Consider the following 25,951-nt stretch of genomic DNA (forward strand, 5'->3'; position numbering starts at 1 on the left):
GGGCCCGGCGGGGGTGGCCCGGGGCGGGCGCGGGCGGCGGGGGGCTAGGGGCCGGGCCGGGGTGGCGCGGGGGCCGGGGGCGGGCGCGCGGAGCCTGGGGGCCGCCGGAGCCCGCACTGACCGCCCGCTTCCCCGGCGACTGGGGCGGCTCTTTCCGACTCCAACTCTCTTATTACGCGCTCCATGCCGCTCGCCTTTCCACCTGCCTCAGGCGCGCCGCTCACATGTCATCCTCCCCCGCCCCGCCCCTCCCCCGCCGCCCCCGCCCGCCCGGCGGCCGCCTTCCCAAATCGGGAGGGAGCGAGCGGGCGGGCGCGGCGAGGCGGAGGGGGGCGCGCGGAGCCGGCGGCGGGGCTGGGCGCACCGGCCGCGCGGGCCGCCGACTCGGTGCCGGGACCCGACCGCGTGGCGGCGGCCCCCGGGGGCTGGCCGCGTGCAAGTGGCGTGCACTGCTGCGAGGGGCAGCCGGGACCCGAAGGCCGGGCTGGGGTGGGACGCCTCGCGTGGGGTTGCGGAAAGTGGGGCGTGGGGTGGGGAGTGGGGGCCGCGGCCGTGGACCGGACTCGGCGTCCCATGGAGTTTAGGTGTGAGTGGCTGCAGAAGTGCGTGCCCCGTGCGTGCAGCGCGGGTGGCTGTGGGTGCGCGCGGGGACGGGATAGGGTCCGTGCAGGTGCGTGGCGTGGGCACTGTGTGGATAGGTGTGAAGATGAGTGTGCACGGTCCAGGCCCCGCTGGGTGGTGGTGGTGGTGTTAGCGAGGAGGCGTGCCCCGTCGTCGGGTCGTGCCCTTAGTGCGCCGGGCGGCATGTGTAAAAGTGTGCGGGTGCCGCGTGTGGCTCGGTGAGCAGCTCCTACCTGAAAGGCCTGCTGTCCAAGCGCTGCCGAGCTGTGTCACAGTGTGTTGCACAGTGGACCCCGGGTGTGTCCGCTCTTCCTCCCCCCCACCCCCACGTCGGAACTTGCCTTCTTCCGGTTGGGGGACGAGCCCCCCAGGCTGACCACGCCGCCCCAAAGAAGAGTCTCCTCCGAGTGAGGGGACTGCGCCCCGCCAACCCAGTCTGAACCGCTCCCTTGCCTCCAGGGTCAGGGTCAGGGCACGTGCGTGTTGGGAGGTGAGCTCTGAACCCGCGCGGCGGGCTGGACGACTTCTCCCCAGAGGCCCGCAGAATCCCACCCCAAAACCGGAGACTCTTTCCCACGCACTGCCTCTCCAGCTGGAAAGTTCTTGGTGCCTGACCTCCTCTCCCTAGCAGTAGGGGGCAGCCCTTTCGTTCCCCTTAGCCCTCTCGGCTCTGCACAGAGCGGTCATTTGGGTTTCCCGATCCTCCTTCCCTCTTCCACTGACAGAAGCTTCGGCCACACCAGCCGCTCCCCCCGCAGGCCCTGCCCCAGGGTGAAGGCTTCCGCAGCAAACTCTTCTCGTTCCTCCGGGAGTCTCTCGGGGGCCGGAGCCGAGCGGGAGGGGCGGGGCAGGGGGCGGGAAGGCGAGCTCGATTCTCAGCTGTCAGCAAAGGCAGCATTGATCTGCTGAGCGCCCAGTGGGGGGGGGAGGGAGGGAGGCAGATCTGCAGGCGGCGGGGAGGGGGTTGCAGGGACCTGAGGGGTCCCCAAGCTGAGCTTGGCAGCCGGCCCACACCCCGACCCCGACAGTGACCCTTTTCCCTCTGCATAACAAGGGGTGCCTTCTGGGGTCTGACCTGAATCTTTCCTGCCGCTCTAGGCTCCACGTGTGCCCAGGGCCAGAGCCTGATGCCTCTGGGCAGGTTATGCCCCGACCTCACTGTAGCTGGGGCAGGTTTCTGGACCCCAGGGTCCAGCTACAGATGCAATGCCTGGACTGGGTTAACCCATCCTCTCCCTGTGGGCTAAAACCAGCAGCCCCTAGCCGTGGCACCGCCCTACCCGACTCTATGGGACTGTCTGTCTAGGCTTCATCAATCAGGGGTCCTGGAGGGTGGGACTAAGGTCTGGGAACTTGAACGGTAGGTGGAAAGAAAAGCAGTTGTAAGGGATTTGGGAGTCTTCCTTGGGGTCTTTTTGAGGCCCTTCTGTGGCAGAAACTCCACTTGAGCGCAGACTGCCCTTACCAACACCCAGAATATCTGAAATTGGGTCTGTTCCTGGAAATCTGATCCTTACGTTTAGCATCACCTCTGGACCCCACAATTCTCTTCCCATTTGGGGGACTGAAAAAGTCTCTTCCTTTCTTTGTGAGGAGCCCTCACTGCCGGGAGAGGGCCCCACCTCATCTTTCCCAACTCCAGCTCCAGATTACCCCCCTCACAGGTAGCAGGAAAAGGAAGGAGACCATGGTTGCAGCTAGAGGGATGGAAGTTAGATCTCAGGAAGGACTTTCATAGGACACAGAGGCCTGTTTCTTCTGCAGGTGTGTGTCTAATGAGTGGAGGGACAGCCCCACTCCTTTTTAAAGTGGAAAGACATGGAACTCTTCTTAAGGGGTGAGGGGAAAGGAGAAGACGGTCCTCGGAGGCCATAAGCAGTTTATTTGGGGGGGGTGTACATGCACACACACACATGGGGACTGGAGGAAGCAGAGGAGAAAGTCTGGTTCAAAGAGGACAGGTGGCCCCTGTGAGGGTCACCCGGCGGCCTTCCCGCCCCCACCCGGATTCCCAGGACATGACTGGGAGGATGGACTTTCCCCACTGCAGCCTTTAGTGACTAAGACACTTTTCTGAGCAAACAGCTGTCTCAGGCTCTCTCAGTCTGCCTCCTTGCTGCAGGGGTGGGGGGGGTGGCTGTGGTTTACCCCCTCCCCCCCTTGCTCCCTCTCTCCCACCTGTTCCCTGCACCCCACCCTCAGCAGCTTCTTTCCCACCCCCACCCCCAGCCCCTGAATCTCTCCCTGGTGACATTGCCAGAATTGGCTCCACTCTGCCCAGACTCACTGTGCCACCCGGGCAGGCCCCTTCCCCACTCTGGGCTTCAGTTTCTCCATCTGTACAAGAAGAAGGGGGCAGGGCTCCAGGATCTCCTGTAGTTCATCACTGTCACCATCATCCATCAATGGAGCAAGTATTGATTGAGAGGAAGGGTGGGGAGGGAGAGCTCCCATTTGCGGGGCACCAACTGGGTGCCAGGCCCTGCCCCGTCTGGGACAGAGAGCAGCCATTCGCATGTGTGGAAGCTGAGACTCAGAGAGGTACAGGGAATCACTGAAGGATACACAGCCTGTGGGTAACCCCAGAACTGTGACCTGTCCTCCCTGCTGGCTGGCACCTACCTACTGTGCACTGGGATCCTGGGACCAGGGCCGGGGGCTGAGGGGAACTGTAGATGGCCCAGTCCCGTTCTCTAGGACTCTCTCCTGCCAAGGGTGGAGACTCCCAGGTCTGTAAGGGTTCAGGTCTAGAAGTGGCTGGGACCTGGGTCCCAGGGCCAGGCTCAAGCCTGTCATTGATTGTTAACAGCCACCAGTGTGACCTCAAGTCAACCAAAGGTGCAGATTCCTTTCTTGGAGTGGGATGGGGGTTTTAAGGCAATGGTTTTCAGACTTTATTAGCAATGGAATCGTGAAGTAGCACCTCAACATGTAAAAAGCATTAAAACAGCAGTGCTCTGCTTGAATTGGGGTTGAGGAGGGGGGTCAAGTTTCCACCCACCAGACCTCCTACGCTTCCCTCTCTACATCCCAGAAACCCCCTGGGTTTTCTTACAGCTCCGAGGGCTGGTAGAGGTCAGACGAGGGAAGAGTCTCCACTGGCAATGTCCGAAGAAGGGGACAGGGGTATGGAGGACTTGGGGAGGTGCAGAGAAGTGCAGTCAGTAATGCCTGCAGCCCTGGGGCTGAGGTTCGGACTAAATGCTAAGGCTTGGGCACTGGGATCCTGGGATCAGGGCCGGGGGGCTGAGGGGACTTTGGGGGGACAATGCTTTACCTGCATTGTCTTATATCAGCACCCCCAACCACCTTGTGATGTAGTGCTACTTACATCCCCATTTCACAGACAAGAAGACTGAGGGTCGGTGAAGAGACTTGCCTAATCTAGCTCTCTACCCCTGTGCTGTAGTGTGTGTGTGTGTGTGTGTGTGTGTGTGTGTGTGTGTGTGTGTGTGTAGGTGGGGGGTGGGGGTGGGGAGGAAGTTATAGAGCAAGGGGAAGGAAGGGTAAGCTTGGCAAGGGGGACACCTGGGGCCTTGAATGCTAAGCCAGAGGGTCCAGTTTGGCCTGATAGGAAACAGTCTGGCCAAGGCCTTAGCCTGGGCATGCTGCAGAGGCTGGGGCTCTGCAGGAGAGGGCTCAGGAAGGGTGGAATTAGAGGCATCAGCACCCGGGGAAGGTGGCAGTGCCAGGGGCAGAAAGAACAATGAAACACGAGTCATGGATGGGCTTCCTGGCTCTTCCTCTGGACTAGCTGGCGACCTTGGGCAAGTCACTCCACCTCCGCCCCACCTTCCCCAGCTATCGGGAAGACTGAATGCATAAAAAAGTCATGATCGTGCAGGGAGCTCTACACACGTGAACCATTCATCTTACTGCTCTTCAGGTATGTGGGTGGTGCGGGTGGACAGGGGAGATGCTGTGGGAAGTCCGTAGTCCTAGCAGCTCTTCTCAATCTGGAAGGGCTTCCTAGGAGGAGGTGTTTGGAGTACACGGTGCTCCTGGGGTGGTGGCATCACGTGCATGATTTCCCTCTGGGGCTCCACTCCACTGTAAGCAGGAGGAGGAAGTATGAGAGAAGGATCAGGCCTGCTTCTGTTCCCTAGTGAGGCCAGTAGGCCCACCTGGCAGGTGGGAGGTCCTGGAGGGGCCAGAGGAGTTTCTATCCCCCAAGATCTCTGGGTGCCACTGAGCTGTCGCCAGCCCAGACAAGCAGGTCTTCTGGGCCAGGGAGCTCAGAGGCACAGGAAGTGGGGAGGGAGTGGTGTCGCTGAGCTCAGCGAAAGTGAACCCCCATTGATCCTCAGGGCTGGAGGGGGGCCCACAAAGAGGAGACACTAAGGGAGAAGGGGGTGTGGAATTGAAAGTCAAAACCAACCCTTCTCTTGCAGCTACTCCTCTGCCTTCAGGATTCTTCTTCTTTGACCCCCAACCCCTGGAAGACCATGCAGAAGGTGCTCCTACTATTGCAGGTGTGCTGGTCGGCTCCATGTTCTCAGTGAGAGCAGCTGGGACAGCAGACTTGGTTGGAAAATTAGGAGGAAGGACATTTCTGAGTTGCTGAAGTGCAGTGGAAGAAAGCCTCCCTGATCCCTGCTCCATTGTTGGGGGAAGCTTGGACGAGGGCTCAGAGGAGATGATGATGTTAGTGGGAGGGACTGCAGATCGAGGGGCAGAGAAGGTGGTTCAGAAAAGGGATAAGACCTAGTAAGGGAGCTAGGGGTCCAGAGAGGAGAATGGGGGCTCAGCAGGGAGACCGGGGACTCAATGACCGGGGTGGGAGGCCCAGAGAGTGTAACTTCCAGGTCGAACTTGATTGAACACATATTAAAGTCCCTCTTTCCTGAAATACTAGATAACTTCACTGAAAGATTGGGTAACTTTTAAAAATACATATCCAAACTCAAAAGTGAGAATGAGAAATCTCTAAGGGCCAGAAATGACAGGGAATTCTGGTGGGGAGTAGGAGTGGAAGCTGTACCTTTGAGGAGGCATTCAGCAGGATGGAAGGTATAGTTGCAAACCCCACCAGTGGTAGGGGCTACAGCAGGCTCCCTGGCTAATGCTGGGTCTGGGAAGTGCTGCCTGCCATAAGCAGGACTAAAATATCTCTACCTGCTAGCCTCCTGGTCTTGGCTTTGGGTAGAAAAATCCCAAAGAAGAACTAGTTTGGGACTGGTGCACATCCACATGGCTTGGGCAGATTCAACTGAAAAATCATCCCTTAGGGTGGCCTCTACACTCAAGGTAGTCAGGAAAATGTGCTGAAAATAACTATCTCAGGGATAAACTTCACAACATATAAGAAAAAGTAAGTACAATATATTAAGAGGCACCTCTCTCATGGGAGAATTCATACTTAAAGACCTAGAGATAATGGAGCAATCTGAAAGGAAGTTTAATATGGTTAAAATCTTCAAAAAGATAAAGGAAGGAATAGCATCTATAAAACAAGAGCAAAAAGATATCAAACCACATAGCAGATATGAACAGAACTATCTAGAAATTCTAGAAATTAAAACTAAAGTCACTGACATTAAAGAAGAGATCAATAGGGATGCCTGTGTGGCTCAGTCAGTTAAGTGTCTGCCTTTGGCTCAGGCCATGATCCCAAGGTCCTGGAATCAAGCCCCTCATCAGGCTCCCCTGCTCAATGGGGAACCTGCTTCTCCTTCTTCTTCTGACATTCCCCCCACTTGTGCTCTCTGGCTCTTTCTATCTCTCTGTCAAATAAATAAATAAAATCTTTAAAAAAAAAAGAAATCAATAGATGGATTAGTAGAATAAATGCAGCTGAAGAGAGAATTAGTGAATTAGAAACTAGAACTAAGGAAATCCTCCAGAACAAAGCACAGAACAATAAAGAGACTGAACATATGAAAGAAAAGAGACATCGAAGATTGAATGAGAAACCCCAGCATATGTTAGTTCCAGAAAAAGTTACTGGAAAGAGTAAGATCTTTCCAGAAATAGGACGTGAATTTCTAGATTGAAAAGGCTCAGACTGCCGAGTAAGATATCTTTAAAAACAAAACAAAATTACACCTAGACACCTTTTAGCCAAAGTGTAGAATATCAAGAATAAAAAGGAAATTCTAAAAGCCACCAGAGAGAGAAAGATAGCTTATCTACAAAGGTCCAATAATTGAATTGACAGTAAGCATCTCATCAGCAACAACAGATGCCAAAAAAGACAATGGAATAGAATCTTCAGAGTGCTGAGGGCAAATAATTCTGAACCTGGAATTCCATACATTGCCAAACCATCATTCAAATAAATGGCAAAATCAAGACATTTTGACACATACAAGATCTTAGAAACTTCTGTCTCAGAACTTCACTTGAAAGAAAGAGGCACAGGGGCTTGGGGGAGGTTTGGGGAGCTGGAGAGGCGATGGGGCTCCAGGCTGCAGCAGGAGGCCAGGCTATTTGGGACTGCTCCTCAGCAACAGCCAGCCAGCCAGAGGAACCCAGTCCAGCCTGGCCCGGCTGGGACCCAGCTTAGGTTCTCCCCTCCTGGGCTCCAGCCTTACTGTCCTCCCATCCCCTCTTCCTAGGCCATGAGAGTGGCCCAGCACCAAAGCCAGGGAGTAACACTGCCAGCCCAGCTCAGAGGCCTTGGGGAGGCCACACCCAACTTGCTCATGCGAATGGGCACTTGACCTCTACTCTAGGGCCCCCTCCTCCTAGGAGGTCAGATGCCACCTTACCGAGGCCTGTATGGATGGTTGGAGCAGTGAGACAAAAGCTAAGTCCCTACCTGGGGAGGGGGCTCTCATTCTCTCTAGGAAAAGAATCACTGGACACAGGGGAAGTGACCAGGGGGGCTGAGCTGGCTGGGACAGGAGGTTTCATGAAGCTCCTGGCTCCACTCAACCAGCTGGTGCCCTTGGGTAATTTCTTAACCTCTCTGAGACTCAGTTTCTCACTTAGAAAACGAGAATACCTACCTTATGAGGATGTGAAGATGAAATGAGATCATCCATCAGGTATCAACCTTAAATATATTTTCCTACACAGAAATTTTTTGTAAAGATTTATTTATTTTAGAGAGAGTGAGCGAGCATGAGCAGTAGGGGCAGAGGGAGAAGGAGAGAGAATCTCTAGCAGACTCCGTGCTGAGCGTGGAGCCCAACGCGGGGCTCCATCTCACGACCCTGAGATCACGACCTGAGCCAAAACCAAGAGCCGGCTGCTTAACCGACTGTGCCACCCAGGCACCCCTCCTACACAGAAATTTCTTAAAAGAATAATCTTCATCTGATACGCCTGCCTAGCATATTATCACTGCTCAATAAAAAAAAAAAAATTAACAAGAAAAAAAAACAATAGCAAGAGCAAACGAGTAGCAGTGGGAATGGGCACAGGTTTGGAAGCCCTGTCTTCGGGGAAGGGTTTATGTTCATTCACTCTTTCTTTTTTTTTTTTCCCATACAGAACGTGCCCTCTTTAATACCCATCACCAGGCTAACCCATCCTCCCACCCCCCTCCCCTCTAGAACCCCCAGTTTATTTCTCAGAGTCCATAGTCTCTCATGGTTCATCTGTTCATTCACTCTTCATCAGTCACTGCCATCCTCCTGGTGCCGGGCCCTGTGCTGGGCTGTGGAGGTGCAGAGAAGACTCTGGACTAGAGGAGGACCATCTGTGAGGAAGAGAGCCAAACCCAGAAAATTCTAACAGAGTGATAGGGGGTTTCCTCAGAGCCTAACTGTCTTGTGTTTATTGTCTCTCTCTCTCCCATTCCCATTCACCCTCTCTCCCAGCCCCCAACCCAATATAAGCTCCACGATAGCCCAAACTTCATCCGGCTAATTTTTAGCTGTTTTTACAACGTTCCAAACAATTTCTGACACACAGGAAGTGCCAAAGAAATATTTGCTGAGTGACTATGGATACGAGCACAAATAATCGAGGCTGTAGACATTGCTGTAGAAGCATGGAAGAGGTCTTTGTAGACCCTGCCCCAGGAGTTAGAAGTTTCTCGGCAAGGGCCATTTAAATGGGGCCTTGATGGATGTATAGATCAGTAAGTGGAACAGAAATAAAAGGACATTCCAGGCAATGGGGCCAGTACATTCTGAAAACAAGGAGGTGAGCTCAGGGACCAGTGAGTAACCGAGTGTGCAAAGAGTGCAGGAGAGAGGAGAGTGGAAAGACATAAAGCTGAGGGGTTAAGAAGGGCCTTGAATGAATTTGGGCTGTCAGAAAGTCCTTATAAAATCTGAGAACCGGGGTGCCTGGCTGGCTCAGTCGGTGGAGCATGTGACTCTTAATCTCGGGGTCATGAGTTCGAGCCCCATGTTGAGTATAAAGATTACTTAAAAAATAAATAAAATTTGAGAACCTATCCTAATGTAATACTTGGATAGTGCTTCCAGCCCTCAGTGGCCCCAGGGATTCCCCTGGCTTCAAAAGTTAAGGGGCTTACGGAAGAGGGGGTTCAGGACCTAGGACCCTGGTAGTTCCTAGAATTGTCTCAAGTTGGGGTAAGTGTTGGACAGGGCACCTCCCTGAGGCTTGGGGAAATGCTGCATGCTGCCCCCTTGTGGCCTCAGCAGAACGGAGTAGCAAGGAGGCTGGCCAGGTGGTCTGTTCCTAATCCCAGGGGCCTCCAGTCTCAGGCATCAATTATCCCAACCACCAGCTGTCCACACACCAGATCAAATTGCTTTATTTATTCCGCATATACTCAAGCCTGGGCCAATGGTTTGGGGGAGGTAGAATAAAAGGAGACAGCTCACATTTAGTAAAGCCTTGTTCTTACACCCACCACCACCACCACCACCACCACGGCCACCACCTTCGGCTGGAAAGCCACTCTGTATGCACAAGGGGTCAGGAGACCTGTATTTTGGCTTCAGCTCCACCCCAATTCATGGTGTGACCTTGGGCAAGTCCCTGCACTTTGCTGGGCCTCCCATGTCTCCATCTGTAACACAGGATCATGATCCCTCTTCCTGTCTCCCCTGCAGGGTCACCTGAAGATCATTGGGAGGATGGATGCCGAAAAGTGCTAGGAAAAATGTTGAAAGCATGCTCCGGATGTAAGGGGATCGTGCTGGGGATTAGATAGGGGCTCTCTTGGGCTGCACTAAAGTGTTTGTTTACACCCAGATGGGCCCTGCTGGCGGGGAAATTTAAAGGGAACGTGCTCAGTCAGAAAGCTGCTTGCCAATCACAACTGATCGAAACATCTCCAAAATAAGAATGGACGTCCGTGGGAAACGGGGCCCCACTGACTGCTGTGAAAATCCAACTACTTGGGTTTTCAGGAACGAGTTGAAGAGCAGCAAAGTGGGGCAGTGCTGTGGGCTCAACGTGGGGGCTCAGCCAGGAAATGAAAGAGCCGAGCTGCTGCCTTTCCTGAGGCCAGGGTCCCCCGAGCTTGCCTCTCTCCCCCGTGGGGCTGGGCTTTCAGGAGTTATCTGCATGTCTGAGACTTCCCACAGGACAGTGGGAAAGGCCAGATGATCCCCTTCAGAGAAAAGTCTGGAGCGAGAACGAAGAGAACTGGATACAGGAGGGGGGTGGGCACTAAACTTGGGAGTCAGGAAGAAGCCTGTGGGGCAGACCCACCCACTGACTTCTTATCAGAGTACCACCTGCTTCTCCTCCCAAGGTATCACCGGAGGGACACCATGTATCCCAAACCTCAAAACTAAGAAAATCTTTGCTTTTTGCAAGAGAATGTATAGTATGAATCTCTACCTGGTCTCATCTTTCTCTTTGCTTTGGCGGCCAGGAAGCCCAGGGTCAAATGTGAAATAGAATTCTAACAACTATGTAGGTTTGTATTATGGCCAGAATGTTTGTGTTCTTGCTTTTTATGATCCCGATTTCCTACTCAATTATATTTTTCCTAATTCTAATTTGTCATATTTTATTGTTTCATTGTGTATATTTTCAATGCAAGCCATCTTAATTTTTCTTGTGGAATGAAGAAAGGTACACTTAGGTAAATGACTGAAAATTAGTAGATGATGGATGTCCAAGTACTTACCATGGCTGACAGTGGGGGGCATTTGGTGGGAGAATCACCAGGTTATCAGGGTGAGACTTGCAATCACCTAGTACCAAAGCCCCTTCCCTATCCCCGCACCCCTTAAGATAGTCCAAAGAGAAGGGAGTGCCAAGGTGTGTTTTTTTTTAATTTTTTATTGTTATGTTAATCACCATATATTACAACATTAGTTTTTGATGTAGTGTTCCATGATTCATTGTTTGTTCATAACACCCAGTGCTCCATGCAGAATGTGCCCTCTTTAATACCCATCACCAGGCTAACCCATCCCCCTACCCTCCTCCCCTCTAGAACCCTCAGTTTGTTTTTCAGAGTCCATCGTCTCTCATGGTTCACCTCCCCTCTGACTTACTCCCCTTCATTCTTCCTCTCCTGCTATCTTTTCTTTTTTCTTAAAATATGTTGCGTTGTTTCAGAAGTACAGATCTGTGATTCAGCAGTCTTGCACAATTCACAGCACTCACCGTAGCACATACCCTCCCCAATGTCTATCACCCAGCCACCCCATCCCTCCCACCCCCAACCACTCCAGTAACACTCAGTTTGTTCCTGAGATTAAGAATTCCTCATATCAGTGAGGTCATATGATACATGTCTTTCTCTGATTGACTTATTTCACTAAGCATAACACCCTCCAGTTCCATCCACGTCGTTGCAAATGGCAAGATCTCATTCCTTTTGATGGCTGCATAATATTCCATTGTGTATATATACCACATCTTCTTTATCCATTCATCTCTCGATGGACATCTTGGCTCTTTCCACAGTTTGGCTATTGTGGACATTGCTGCTATAAACATTGGGGTGCACGTACCCCTTCGGGTCCCTACATTTGTATCTTTGTGGTAAATACCCAGTAGTGCAATTGCTGGATCGAATGGTAGCTTTAATTTCAACTGTTTGAGGAACCTCCATACTGTTTTCCAGAGTGGTTGCACCAGCTTGCATTCCCACCAACAGTGTAGGAGGGTTCCCCTTTCTCCACATCCCTGCCAACATCTGTCGTTCCCTGACTTGTTAATTTTAGCCATTCTGACTGGTGTGAGGTGGTATCTCATTGAGGTTTTGATTTGGATTTCCCTGATGGGAGTGCCAAGGTTTTATGGCACATTACCATCAGAAGAAATTAATAACCTACTTTTTCCTGGCACTCAGTTCTCTGATCTTCCCATGACAACAGGCCTCATCCCGGTTGAAGGATGGCATGGCGAAGGTTAGGAAGGTGGCTCACTGCTGGCCTCCATGGCCTATGAAAGCCAATCAAGAAATGGAATGCTCTGTTCTTCCTGCTTCAATGACTAGGAAGTGGGCCCCGGCTCTAGAAGCCTTCTGGCCTGCTGCTGGCTGACAAGGAGCTTGGGCTGCCCACCGTGCCAGAGACCATGCCTCTGGAGTGGGCATGACCACAGGAGGCAGCTCGGGATACCAGTCCGTGTCACAGAAGCGGAGGGACTTGTCTGAAGGACAGCGACAGTTTCTTCCGTGAGAGATGCTCTCTTGACCCTCAACAAGCCAGCAGGACACAGCTGAATCTGGCCCACCTGCGGTAGTCTAAGTAAGGCAGGCAGCCACCTCTGAGCAGCAAATAGATTCTGATGTAGTTCATCTTCAAAGTCAGCTGAAGACCTCCATTTGAATCAGATGTAGCATAACTTCACTTCGCTTTGAAGTCCCCTCCTCACAAGAGTCCCCCTCCTTCATAGACACCCAACCTGAGGGCAAACAAACCTTCCCAAGCTTCCCAAAGTGGTCCCGTGAATGCCCCCAGACACAGAAACCCAGACTCTAAATTATCTAAAATGAGATTTATTGCATTTCATGCAGTTTGAAGTCCATGCAGCAAAGGAGACTAGCACAATTTTTAATGCATTTTAAAAATAAAAAATGGGGGTGGGGGCAGGCAAATGCACAAAGTTCTAGTCTCCTTGGGTCCCTGGGAGAGAAGGGTTTGGAAATGAAACCATCCACTCTCCATGGCGAATGAGTTCATCTCTTAAATGCAAGGAATGTTTCCATGGCCTCTGGGTGCAAACACACAGAGCTCTGGGTGAAACGCAGGGTCGCGGGAGAGGACCACTAGTGAACAGGAAGCTACGCGGTCACCTAACTCAATCTGAGGGCAGAACGAGGTGGCAAATCCTGGGGGCAGCAGCTGTTCCAAGAGTCAGGAGGTAACGTACCCTCCTGAGGAGATTTGCTCCTGAAAAGAAGTGGCGGTAAGAATAAAAAAAAAAAAAAAAAAAAGGAAAACAAAAGAAGTATTTCTTCAACCACACTCTTCAAGAAAATGCCATAAATATGTTATTTAATATTTTCATTTCATAGCATTGGACACACAGCTCAACATACTGAAATATTGATTCCTTGGAGAAAAAATGGAAAAAGGGAAATAAAAAATATTGCATCTTTCTGTTGGAGACTCTCGGCCCCCAGGCGTGGGGTGTAGTGCACCAGTGTCCTAGCCCTGCAGGAGGCGCGGAGGTCGGCCGGGTCCTCTGGGGAGGGAGGCTGTGCCCATCGCCCGGGGCTGTATGGCAAAAATTGTGTTGGGTGTCCTTGGCCTCGCCAGCTCAGGCCCTCAGTCGCCGGTCACCTGGGGGGCCTGCCCGTCGGAGGGCTGGTTGGCTGACTGGATGAACATGGGCTGGGCGAGGTCCTGGCCGGCAGGCATGGTGACTTGCTGGATCTGGTAGAGCTGCTGCGAGGGGTGGAGAGGAGAGAGTGAGGTCACCCCTGGGAGAGGGGCATGCAGCTCCCTAGGGGCCTCGAGTTGGCTGGGGGCCCCAGATACCTCAACCACCACCCACTGTAAGGCATCGGAGGGAGGAGGGGATGTGGAGCTCTGCTGGGGCTGGGAGCAGCAGACACAGGAGGCTCCGGCCTGGTGTGAGGGGGGGTGTGTGGTGGGCGGGGAAGAGGTGCAGGGAGTTGCATTTCCTGTGGCTTTCACTTCTCTGGGCTCTGCCTCTCCCGTTAGCTCAGAGCCTCGAGCTTGCTGCACGCTGTTCCTCTGTGACAAACACAAGCAATTCGAACCACTGTACCAGCAGGTTGGAAGTCCGCATTTCCCCAACTCTTGGTACTCCTCACTAGCAGGGGCAGTAGGATGACCCCCCTCCTCCTCCTTTCCTCAGAGTATCTGGCTCAGGCTGAGGCTACACTGAACCTGCATTTCCTACATGGGCGCTGCTGAGGAGGGGGCCTGGGTTTAAACACTTACTGAGCCAAGACCTGTGAGGCACTGAGAAGCAGCTCACATAGCCACTATGGAAGGACAGAGCCAAAAGGACACTTGATTTCTCAGGTGTCCCCCCAAAAAGCCCACAGGCAAAGACCCCCCCCTTAACAGGAGCCCTGGCATGTGAGCCTAGCACGTGGTAGGGGGCAGGGGCCAGAGGTGGGTCCTGATGCCAGCTCCTCTCCCTTCTGGGCAGCAGAGAACATGGGCTTGGGCGTGTCATCCTGTCACGGATTTCAGGGGTCTCTGGGACAGTTAGTTATGAGGGAAAAGGCGGAGGGAAAGGGAAAGATTCCTTCCTCACAGGAGTTTAGAATTACTGAATTCCAGGCACCAAGAGAGCTCGAGAGGTCACATGTTCTCTGCATTTCAACTAATCCATGCTATTAAAAAGCAGCCTCGCTTAGAAAAAGAACAAGTCCTAGAAAGGGAAACAGAAGACCTGTATTCTAATCCTGGTTCTGCAATGAAGAGCTGAGTGAACAAGACACTTCTCATCTCTAGGACTCAGTTTTTACTCATCTGTAAAATGGGAATTGGGACTGTAAGATTGTTTTCAGCTCCCACAAGCCTAAATCTAAAGGACTGGCACTCCGAATTAAAGACCGTACTTGCTTTAACAATTCCTGCCCACTCGTCAACAGAAAATGGGACAGTTGCCCTAAGCATCCAAACCCAGAGATCTCAGCAGCTACCCCGACAACCCCTCACCCCCGGCCCCTGCCCAGCCTGGGTGTCCTACCTGTCCGTCCGTGAACTGGCTGAACTGCTGCTGCCCTTGCTGCACCTCTGTCTGTGTGATCTGCAGGAATCGAGAAGGCAGAGGAGGCAGGTCAGCTGCGGGGCCTGGTACACCCCTCTGGCAGCCCACAACCAGGAGAGGGTGGTGAAGACCACATGAGACAATGCACAGAGTGTCCAGAATGAGGCCTGGCACAGAACAGGGCTGAAGGAGTAGCAGGAAAGCAAGGGTGGTCCCCGCTCCCCTACTACCGAAGGCTACTCAGAGCTGGCACCGCACAGAGGACAGGACCCCAGAGAGTGAACTACATACGGCCTCCGCCACCGCCTCTCTTAATGTCCGACCCTCACTGCAAGCTCCTAGGTGCTAACATGGCAAGGCCCCACGTTTCCGGCTGAGGCAGAAAACCCCAGAGTCTTTTAGCCAGTGAATGCAGACTGCAAAATGTGGGGCAGAGCGGTGAGAGGTCCCTTTCGTTCTTGGAAGGTGGGCTCCAAACCAAACCCGTATCACCTAGATTACCTGACTGGAATAGCAAACACCCTGGCAAGGAGGTGGCCTTGGCCCCAGAAGCCCTTGTGGCATACCTAGGAAGTACTTTTTCCGAGACAGGCCACGTGCAGCCCTGTGGGCCAAGCAGGGGGCAGAGCAAGGAAACCATTTACCACACGTACTTACAATCTCACGTGGGATTTTAAGTACATGTGAAAAGAACTGCGTCGCCACGTGGAACTGCATCACAGTGCACCAGCTGTTCGACACAGCCTGGCAGACCAGGAAGAAGACGGAAACGTGCTTGGTGCGTGCGTGTATCTACGCACTGGACTAGTGATGTCCTCTGTGTACCACCTCCTGGAACCATCACAGCCAACCTGCCAGGTAAGGCTGTCCTCTCGAGTGTGCTCACGACAGCCAAACACCACCCTCAGGCTTACCCATGAGGCTGTCGGGAGGAGGGGACCGGCGTGAAAGGGCTTCAGGAGGGTTTCTTACTGTTGTGCCTTGTTTTGGGTCCTTCCCCTCCTACCAGTCTATGAGTGGCTGGAGGGCAGAAACTCTATGTTTTGTCTTTACAGCCCCCAATGCAAAGTAAGTATTCAAGAAATGTCTGCAGAATAAATGAATGACCCTGAGACAAATGGAAAGTATTCTTCACAGATGAGAAGGTCAACTGTGCCCTGTGGCCGGCAGGACTGCCCTTCACATGAGCTGAGAAGAAAGTTTCATTTACCTTTAAATTCCATTTACATACTATTCATTCAACAAACACGTATCAAGTACCTACTATGTGCCAGGCTGTCACAAATAAGATCTGTTGTAATGCAGACTCCAACTGCTCTCAGGCGCCCTCTCCTTGCTTCTCCCCTGCTCCTGTCTGAAAACCTGACTCTCCCCACTTTCTGGCTTTAGTTTCTGGTCCCCAAACGGACCTCGGAGGAACCCAAAACTCTTCATTTCCTCCCACCCACATGCCATAAAGTTTTTGGATCCCAGGTTAGAATCTTAAGGGTTTTTTTTGTTGTTGTGTTTTTGTTTTTGTTTTTGTTTTTTTTAAAAAGAGGGGTACCTAAGGATGTGACCAGTCTGGAGATGTGACTCCATGCCAGTCAACCCTAAGGAAGTTAGAGAAAAGCCCAGGACCTTATGTGAGCCAAGGAATGGGTCTGGAATGGGCCCTTTAAATGATCCCAGAGACTATATGGAACTTCGAAGCCTTGCTTTTGGCTCATTCCTCCTGTTTTCCTTTGGAGAAATCTTTGGAGACCTGCTCTACAAACTCAGCTCTGTCACCACTGTCAATAGATACATCACCAGAAATGCAACTGGGCCAGACGGGTCCAGCTCTTAAACGATCGCTGCTTTTTTTGGGTCTGAGGTAGAAGAATCCATTAACAATGCCTCCCCTTGACCAGCATCCCCCATCCCCTGCAAATGATGCCCATGGCCCCCAACCCCCAAGCCCAGGGGGGCTGCCCCCTCAGCACCTCTCACTAACAGTCTTCCATATCTCAGGGCATGAGAGGAGATGAAGGGGGCAGTCTCTGGCTAGGTGTGCATGAGGAAGTAAAATCCACGCAAGCTTTCCAAAGGACACGGGAGTGCCAGAACACAACAGCTATTTGGTTTTAAAGATGGAAACTCAGCCTGACGATGAGGCATGCTGTCAGAACGCCTGCTCTGGTCAGACATGCACACACATACACATCCATCAGGCTTTCTTCAAATGTCCCTGAGATTTCCCCTCCTTTGCATTTCTTTGTCCCTCAAGAACAAGACAGTAAGAGACACACTTTGAATCCAATCCTCCAATAAACCCCGTGTGTCCTTTGGGGTGAACAGATGTGCAGGGTGTGGAGGCGGCTCCTGACGAAGGGTGAAGTGGCAAGGGAGCTATTGCTGAGCCCTCCTTTGCAGCCAGAAGCCAGCTCCGAACGGTCCCCTCCCCAAGCCCTGCATCTCTGGGGCACATACCTGTTGAGCGTTGGTGGCAAGTGTCTGGATCTGTCCCTGCACGACCTGGGTGCCTGATACAGGCTGGGCTAAGCGAATGTACTGCAGCTGGCCGGCATTCAGCTGCACCTAGAGCAGGGCCGACAAGCAGACACAGGAGACTGAGTGCAACCTCAACAGGCAAACTTCCCATGACCAGAGGTGGTGACTGTTCCCCCCCCCCCCCCCCCCCCCCCCCCCCGCAGCCTTCCAAAGAAACCTATTCTGAAAGCCGTAACATCCCCACCTGGCAAGGCACAAAACACAAAAGAGGGTATGTTCCCTAAATGGACTTTGGAGAAAATTCCCAGAGGATCTGGTCACATACGTGAGGAACAGCATGGCCACACCCTCAACATCCACTGGCTCTTAGCCGTCTGCTCAGTTTATCTTAGGATTTTCTCCCAAAAACTATCAGACATGATTGGAATGCTTTGTACCTTAAGTGTGGGCCACTCTCCCCTCTATCTCCAAACTCTGCCACCCCGGTTCTAGGCTGGCTGATGTAATACTGAGAAGAGCTCCAGCATCTGCCAGGAACCCAAAACAGATGGCTGTCACTCCGTACCCTAGCCCTAGTCCTGCCCAACCCCATGCTGCACATCTTGGAAAAAAAAGCTGGCCCGCTTCACTATTTCAGTCCCCAAGAGCCAGGACCAATGGGTGTCTGTGGGACTTTTAGGATCCTTGGTGTTCAGCACTAGCTTCTGGCCAAACTCCTCCCAAGGGGAAGCTGAATCAATAAACCTTTCACAGAAAACCCCATCATGGGAAACCAAAGCTACAAAAATGCCCTTAGAGTCCCTCATGCTTAAGATTAAATCTCAGATAATACAATAATACCACATGCTGCATTTAATTGTGCACTAAAAGCCTTAACTCAGGCCCTTAACGCTCCAGTGTACCATGAAAGTCTCAGGGCCTTGAGCAGGAATGGAGACCAAGGCGGTTGGTTGCATGAGAGGAACCATGGCTCAGCAGAGGAGAGTCAGCAGAGCATTGCAGACATTTCCACTTGGGATTTGGGGGATGAAAGTGGTGCCAGGAGGACAGGCTGGTCTCTCTCCATCTGGGGGCCCAGGCACCACCCTTCCTGGCTGCCCAGCCTGCCGCTGTTGCCAGGGTAAGCTTCTTGAGGCGAACAGACAAGTCATGCCTCTTTGTCCTGGAGCAAGTTTTCCCCTCGCCTTTAAGAGCTAATTCCCTTGCAGGGAATTTTACTTCCATTAGGAAAAGGCTAAGAAATGAAGCTGCACTCCTGCAAGCAGTGTTAAATCTCACTGCTTCTCCGCAACTTCGGCCTCAAAGAGGATTTGAGCTACCAAGAAAAGACTAACAGTTGGTAGTTAGTATAGCTCTTGGAAGTCCTTGGTAGACCAGATTCCAGAACTGTCCACTTATGGCAAAATGGAGGGACATAAAATCTAAACTCGTTAAGAATCTGGTTCACAGGAGATGGGGCAAGATATTGTGACGGGCGGTCATTTCTTCCTGAGAATATGCCAAGAGCTGCTGGGAAGTTGTGATGCAGGCCCAGACTGCCACCCTGCCCCCCGCACTAAGTCCCATAATGTGGCTTCCAGACAACAACGTTAAGTTGCTTTTGGGGATGAAGGCAGCCGGGTTAGAGGCTTGGGAAGCCTCACCTGCTGGGACTGATGGTGGCTGGTCCCAGGAGTCACCAGAACTCCAGTCAAGAAACAGAGGATGAAAGACGAAAAGCATGTCCCAAGAATGAGGAAGGTGTACTGACAGCCACAGGGATTTTTACATTTCCAAGCTGGGAAGAGCTCTTTGTAGAAATTCAGATGTGACTGAAAAGTTGTACACCAGATAGTTCCAAGCAGTTCTTAGAAGCAAGAAGCTCCTCTTTTAGACTTAGGTTGAGACATCTGGTGATGCTCTGCCTTCAGTCCTCTACCACAAGGACAGGTCTGGGGAGCCTGGCAGCTTTCTGATGTTAACTTCAGGACCAAAAAGCCTGCCCTTTGGGCTTTCAAAAGAGAAGCGAAGTTTCCTTCATGAAGTCCTCTCTGTTGGGGTGAGCACTCTGAAGGAATTTAGAAATGCAGACTCCTGCAGAAGGTATCTGAGTACAGCAAATTCTGCAACAAATCTGTGCTATAGTTCTGTGCCCAGAACAGTTAAAAAGATCTGAATTAAAGTTACTACAAAGTGGGAACTCTTCTCTGGCTTAAGTGAACTTGTTCTGGCACCTTCCCATGTAAAACTGAGAACCATTCAAGAGAGGTCTTGGGGTTAGTGGCTGAGACAGTGGGCAAGGCACCGATGGGTGGGTGTGTGTGTGTGTGTGTGTGTGTGTGTGTGTGTGTGTGTGTGTGAGAGAGAGAGAGAGAGAGAGAGAGAGAGAGAGAGAGAAAGAGAGAGAGCGCCCTACCAGAGAAAGAGTACACCAAAAGCCCGAGAAAGGAAGGGAAGGTGGGAGGGGAGACAGAAAGATACACAGATACACACACACTACACTTTCCTTCAGTTTTCTCTTGGTCTATTACTCTGTCAACTTAATAAGAACAGTTCCAAAAACAGCTTTTTTCAAAGAGGAAGTGGTTAACCAAGTCCAAGTGAGTTTCTCTATCTGCCTACATATCATTTACGATAGGAAGGGCAAGGGGCAGGAAATAGAGACTGCTCAATGTCACTCACTTTCTACATCTTTGGGTGGCAAAATGACCAATGTATAGATGGCAAGTGTTAAGACAGGACACTTTTTTTTTTTTAACAAAAGAGCAAGTACAAGTAAAAAAGCCAACAAATCCAAGAAATGAAATCCCTCAAGGCACACAGGAAGCAGCAGTCCACAGTGAAGGGACGGATAAGTTAAATGAAAGCCAAAAATACACTTTGCTGCAGGCTCCACTGGGAACTGACTCATGAATATGCAACAAGTGTATTTATGGCCTTCCCTGTACACCTCCCTCTTATTCTCTGCTAATCAAAAGACAGGACTGCCTCACAGGGCCTTTGGGTCTTGGCATGGAATCGTGGTTACGAGCATTCTCTGCTTAGGTGGAGTGCAGGGAAATCGAGAGGAGCTGCCCCACAGTGGCGAACTTGAGCTGGATTAAAGGAAAGCAGTGAGTATACGTTGAAGCAAGTCGTGGTCTGGGTTAACAGGGATATTAGTTTAGAGAAATGTATGTGTACACACACACATGCACGCGCACGGGTAGACACAATATTCTGTGTGTGCCTTTAAGACCTGTAAGCACTCCCATTACAACAGAAGCACAGTGCCTTGCAGATGTGAGGCAGAGCAGGGCTTACCGGAATCTGCTGGATCTCTCCTGTGTTCGTGATGATCTGTTGCATCACCTGCATGGTCTGTCCAGTGCTGCTCTGGGCCTGCTGGGCTTGACCCTGGGGCTGAGCCTGAACAATCTGCACCTGCTGACCTTCTCCCACCTGCATGGTCACGGGCGTGGTCTAGAAAGAAGAGTGATGAGAAAGCTGATTCAACCCCAGCTCAGAGCCTTTAGGCTTACCAAGGGGTTAACGACGAGCAGTTGAGGAGCAAACCCCTTCCATGGACACCTAAGCTCATCTTAACACTAATTAACAATACTCAGAGTCCTTTGGGCCTTAGAGCACTGCTAAAGTTACTCTCCAAAATAAAAGATGGGAGAAAGCCACACACATTTTTAGGCACATAGTACAGAATATCTTGCCAGGCCCCAAACATCTCTATGGTTCAAATGCTGTAGCTTCTCAAAGCCCCTTCAGTGACAGGCACATATGGTACAAAGAATCCAAAGCAACCGTGATAGTTCCCTTAAGACATGGCCAAAGTCAAGTCTGGAGCAGGTGAATTTGGAGAGTGAACTAAATGGAGAGTGGGGTCAGGACAAATTTACTAAGCTCAGGACCTTGGACCCCTTTCTAGGCATGCCAGACACTGGAAGGAAATGAAGTGCCAGCTGGCTTCACGCAAGCAGCAGAATGACTCCAGCCCACACTGACCAGCTGGCTGCTCTGGACAAAGCACGGCTTCCCACAGGGGAGGTAAACACCGCTAAGACCTGGATGCTAACTGAGGCTACCCCTAAACACCAGAATTTAACAAAGCAAGAACTGTAACTCTCTAAAACAGGAACCCTAGATTTAAGAAATTTCTGTCCAATGTACATGACGTGGCAGATTGTGTCTCTCATACACACTTCATGGACTGCAGTTCCATGAAACTTACTCCTTTGAGCGATGGCAGACTTGAACTGTCAAAAGGGTTGGTCAGTCACTTGTTCAAATTTCAAAACTTTAGCCTCAGGTGTGACCTTTACAGACTACCTAGAGCAGGGAGCCCAGAACATACTGTTCATCTGCTGTGGGAGGGAGTGGGGAGTAGCGGGGCATGGTGATGGGGGTGGGGGTTGGGGGTGGTGGTCATGGTGCTGGAAGGAGGGTGCAATCTTTTAAACCACACCTACACCCCCAATGCCCCAATTTGTGTATGATGCCTCCCCACTGTGAATTCAGAATCACTTCAGTAAGAAGACGACGTGAGTCTCAGTGGCTCCTGGGCTTCTACTGATGCTGCTCTTCTGATGCTCTTACGTTCCTGACCGCACAGGTCCCCTGTGCATCTGAGGTTACAGGCGAAGGGGACATGTTCTAGGAACTACAGATGACACTCACGGGATTACTAGGCAAGGAGAAAATACTATGACCTGGAGGCCAGGAGGAAAGAGGACAGAGGAATCTGTGTAGAAACACATGCGGTAGGCGAGGACAACAGGAAACCCCTCCCATCCTCACACCAGCATTCTCGACTCAGCCTATTCCCCCAACCTCCAGGAATAGAAGTTTCCAATTTTACGACAACACACAGGATTCACTTTACCAAAATATGCTTTCCTTCCAATTTTAATAAGTATTCTGTCCTACAAAGGTTATCTGAACTCAGCTTGAAACAGACATTACTACAGGTCCAAGGAGGGGTGACACAGCACAAGGCCACCCTGAACCAGCAGGACAGAGAACAGCTGGGAGACACTGGGTGAGACCAACTTCATCCCTGCAAGCCTCATCAGCTCCAAGCTGAGCCAGTCTGAGGTGGCAAAGAGGAGAGATGAAATTCTTGCTGACTAAAAAAAAAAAAAAAGCATACTGCCAACTCATCACTGAACTTTATCAACTCAATTTTCCCAAGAGGATTTCCAAGGTATTTCCAAATCATTTCAGGAAAATGAAGGCTTGTGTTAGCATGGCAGCTGTCAAATCACGTATGGTGTGCCCTGCTGTCAGAGCACAACAGCCACGAGCCGCTTAGGATGTTCAGCCAATCAGAGCCTGCGCCTGGTGGACTCCCTTGAAGTTTCCTCCGTAAAGGGATAAAGCCTTTGGCAGGGAAAGCTCTCACCACCCCAGAGGCACAAGCATTAGCCAAAGAAGGTCCCTTGGGCATCACGGTACGGTGAACGCCCTGAAGCAGGGACTGGGCTGCAATCGATTATCTTTGAACCCCTCCTGCCTAGCACAGTGTCTGGCAAAGAGAAAGAACCCTAAAACTTCTGTGATATGGATTAAAAAGTGAGACAGGGAATAAATCCTAAAATCTTAATTAATATTTAAATCTACCTCCGCCCCAATTTTTTTCTTCTAGGCAAACCTAGCTCCTTACCCGCAGATACAAGGCTATCGGGGACGTGTCCTCTGCCTCTCTTTTCAGACTTGCCTAGATACCCCCCATGCTGACTGTACCCTCCCACCGCTCCCTGTGCAGTTTCCCACCTCCAAGCCTTTGCCTGTGCTGTGCTCTCTTCTGGAAAGCACTCCTTCCCCTCTTTATCTGATTTGTTGCCATTGTTCCCTCTAAGACTTGTATTATTCCCTTCAGGGAACCTTCTCTGACATCCGCTTCTACCACTTCCCTCACGTTTTGTTAATTGGTTTTTTTTGGTCAGAGAGAGAGAGAGAGAGAGAGCGCGCGACACTGAGCAAGCAGGGAGAGTGGCAGGCAGAGGGAGAAGGAGCCTGATGTGTGACTCGATCCCAGGACACTGGGATCATGACCTGAGCCAAAGGCAGATGCTTAACCGACTGAGCCCCCCAGGCGCCCCCTAGATATCCCTTTTGATGTGATCCCATAACACCCTTTACACAACCCTAAGTGTTTCTTACACTTCCCACGTGGTGGAATTATAATCTTTAAGTATTTGTACCCTACTAGATTGCGAAAATTCTTAAAAATAGGGAGTTTTATTCATGCTTTTATCCCTAGCACATAGGATATAGGGTCAATGTTTGATGAATAAATTAATGCTTGACCAGGAATTGGATTCAGAGCTCAGAGAGCAGAGTTCTCTACAGCCTCTCATGATCCCCAACAAACATGGATGTTACTGCTTTCACAACAATACCACTGGGGAGAGAGACTATTCTGATCACTACTGTAAAAAGAGAAAGTCCCTTGACACAACTGTGGTGCAACAGAGAAATGACAGGGAGAAAGGGAGGAGAGGGATGCAAGCTGGTAACGATGCCTAATCTCTTCCTTAAAGGTCTAACACAGTCCAATTCCAGCGTAGGCACAGAAAGCAGACGTGGGGTCCACTCACAATACCTCCGACGGGGATGTCACTACTCTTCACGGGGGAACGATATAGATGTTCTCCCTTAGCTCATGGGGATCCTGGTGAGCGTCTGATTCACTGCACTCTCCTCATTTGACTCTGAGAAAACCAGGTCCCAGAGAGCTTAGGGTCACACATCACCTGGGTGGCTGATGTGGGGAGCAGCTCAAGTTTCCAGGCTTCAGCTCCAGGGCCCTCTGATGACTGGCCTGCCTCTCCGCCCAGGCCAGCCCTTCCCCGTTCCAAACCTAAGTGGCGCGGGCTTGCTGGCGGACACTCCGTGCCGCTCACAGACCTGGCCCTGCTGCGGCTGCGCAATGATGATCTGCCCAGGCTGGATGGTGGTCGCAGAGCTGCTGGTCTGCTGGCCCTGCTGCTGCCCCTGGACTTGGACGGCGGCAGGCTGCTGAGCCAGCGTGAAGTAGTACTGGACGGGCTCAGCAGGAGTCACGGACTGGCGCACCTCCTCCTGTGGGGTAGAAGGAGAGGCAGGTAAGGGGAAAAGAACTGACTCAGCAGCCGCCACAGTGAATTTCCATTCTTCCCCCAAACGGACTCTGTGCAGTTGCCTGCTGAATGCTGAGCTCTCCACATCTGAAGCCAAGGGAAAGTGGAATTCGAAGAGACCAGTTGTGCTAAATCAAACTAAAAATAACAGATTCCATAGGCTTCACAACACATACAGCCAATTTTCAGAAGTACAGAGTAATCACCCATCGCGTGATGAGTTGCAAATGGGCAAATAATTACCGTAACTAAAAACCACGCACCAGCAGTGCTTATCAGTAAACGCTGTCAAGGCCTGTGATCTGCAGACGGTGCTAATTGTGAGCACTGGGAAGATGCTACCCAAACATCAAGCTCTCAGGCTGGCCCCCAATCTCCCAGATAGGCAGCACTCTCCTTATTTGGTGCCCACCAGCTCTGGAGGGACAGAGCAGGGGAAAGGGAAACAGGGCTTTTCCTGGGCTGGAATTTTAGAATTGGCAATGTCAGGATTGAGAGCACCGGTAGGCAAGTGCCCAGCTTTTCACAGTTGGTCACTGAGGGCCATGTCTATCCAGTGTCATATCTGGTTCTGGTTGTACTTAGCCACAGAAGCGCAACCCAGGGGGCCTGAGGAACAGCTCTCCGCTGGGGGGCTGCCTTGGCTGACTAGGGAGGCCGCATTCTGTCCGCTCTGCTGGGTGAAGAGACCGTTCCTTCTTCAGCTGACGTTTTCCATGGCAGAAGGAGTAAACAACCCTCTCCCAGCCACCTTAAGCTCACAGCTGAGAGTGTAGGATGTTTACACACACTACGGCATGGTTAGAGCCTGACGGTCCGGGGTTGATAGGCCCCTGACCACTGACACAGAGATCGGCGTCTGCTCCGGAGGGCCCTGCGACACACGGTGCCCCTGCCTGGGACAACAAAAACAACAGAAACATACAACCACTTGGGCTGGCTGAGCAGAAAATTAGCTTAATTTACTCACTTCCTTGTTCTGGGCTAAGTTTGCCAGGTTCAAGTAAAGAGGAAAAGACACTTCTCCAAAGTATAGAGATGCTGTGGACTGCCTCAAAGCTCCCCACAGTGACAGTGACACAGTTGGTACTGACTGCATACCCTCACTAGGTTAAGTGCCCCAATCTATGGTGCACAGTCCCTTCCTCACCATACTTTGTTGTACGTGCTTGTCAAAATTCACTGCCTTCCCTGCTCGAGTGAAAGCGCTATGAGGGCTCAACTCTCTCTTGCTCTTCGATGTTCCAATCATTCATTCCCTTATAAGTAGGCACTCAATAAGAGGTTGCTGAATGGACAGATTTATAGAGTCAGGCACAGAGCTGCAGGTAGGAAAGTGGTTTTTTGTTTTGTTTTGTTTTTTTAGTAAGCTCTATACCCAATGTGGAGTTTGAACTCACAGCCCCAAGATCAAGAGTCCCATGCTCCTCCGACAGCAAGCCAGGTTCCCCACAAAGTGCTTTTCTAAAACTTAAGTTGGTAGTATGACATATTCTCTTGAACCCAACAGCTTTTACCAATAGAAAAGAGTACCGAAATTCTCTTTTGTTACCTCTAGGATTCTGTGGCCATGGTGTGGGGAGAAGCTTGTAACCCGTGCAGAACAGGGCTTGCCTGGGGACTGGGGGCCCCGGATACTAGAATTAGGACTGACAACTAGCCTTTCAGGAACTGGGGTCTCGGCATCAAAAGAGTCCCTAATGGCCACCCACCCAGCCTCAGCAGACACTTTTAACATTCTG

At 51.5% G+C, this 25,951-nt stretch overlaps 2 protein-coding genes and 1 long non-coding RNA gene across 10 annotated transcripts in view; 1 reads left to right on the plus strand and 2 right to left on the minus strand.

The window, feature by feature from the left end:
• The window catches only part of KCNQ4 (potassium voltage-gated channel subfamily Q member 4), a 54,281-nt gene extending 53,475 nt beyond the window's left edge, over positions 1-806 (minus strand). The window contains exon 1 of the mRNA XM_025856361.2: positions 365-806. Coding sequence (XP_025712146.1) covers positions 365-806 — 442 coding nt within the window. The remainder of the gene's footprint in view (positions 1-364) is intronic.
• Positions 807-4,397: 3,591 nt separating this feature from the next.
• LOC112812299 (uncharacterized) lies at positions 4,398-10,456 on the plus strand. The gene is made up of 3 exons (XR_003205245.2): positions 4,398-4,507; positions 5,013-5,093; positions 9,597-10,456. It is a non-coding gene; the product is annotated as an uncharacterized lncRNA (long non-coding RNA).
• A 1,979-nt stretch (positions 10,457-12,435) lies between these two features.
• NFYC (nuclear transcription factor Y subunit gamma) overlaps positions 12,436-25,951 on the minus strand; it is a 74,077-nt gene continuing 60,561 nt past the window's right edge. For 3 of the 8 annotated variants that reach the window (XM_073902808.1, XM_025856020.2, XM_025856021.2), the window contains 5 exons: positions 23,998-24,171; positions 20,401-20,559; positions 17,098-17,205; positions 14,626-14,685; positions 12,436-13,655 (listed from right to left, as the gene is read on the minus strand). In XM_073902808.1, coding sequence (XP_073758909.1) covers positions 13,224-13,655; positions 14,626-14,685; positions 17,098-17,205; positions 20,401-20,559; positions 23,998-24,171 — 933 coding nt within the window. In that variant the 3' untranslated portion in view covers positions 12,436-13,223. The remainder of the gene's footprint in view (positions 13,656-14,625; positions 14,686-17,097; positions 17,206-20,400; positions 20,560-23,997; positions 24,172-25,951) is intronic. The other 5 variants (XM_073902811.1, XM_025856022.2, XM_073902809.1 and 2 more) reach the window with 4 other exon arrangements.

Source organism: Callorhinus ursinus, unplaced genomic scaffold, assembly GCF_003265705.2.
Source record: "Callorhinus ursinus isolate GAN/ISIS: 27379988/994484 unplaced genomic scaffold, GSC_fseal_2.0 scaffold18, whole genome shotgun sequence".
Lineage (NCBI taxonomy): Eukaryota > Metazoa > Chordata > Mammalia > Carnivora > Otariidae > Callorhinus > Callorhinus ursinus.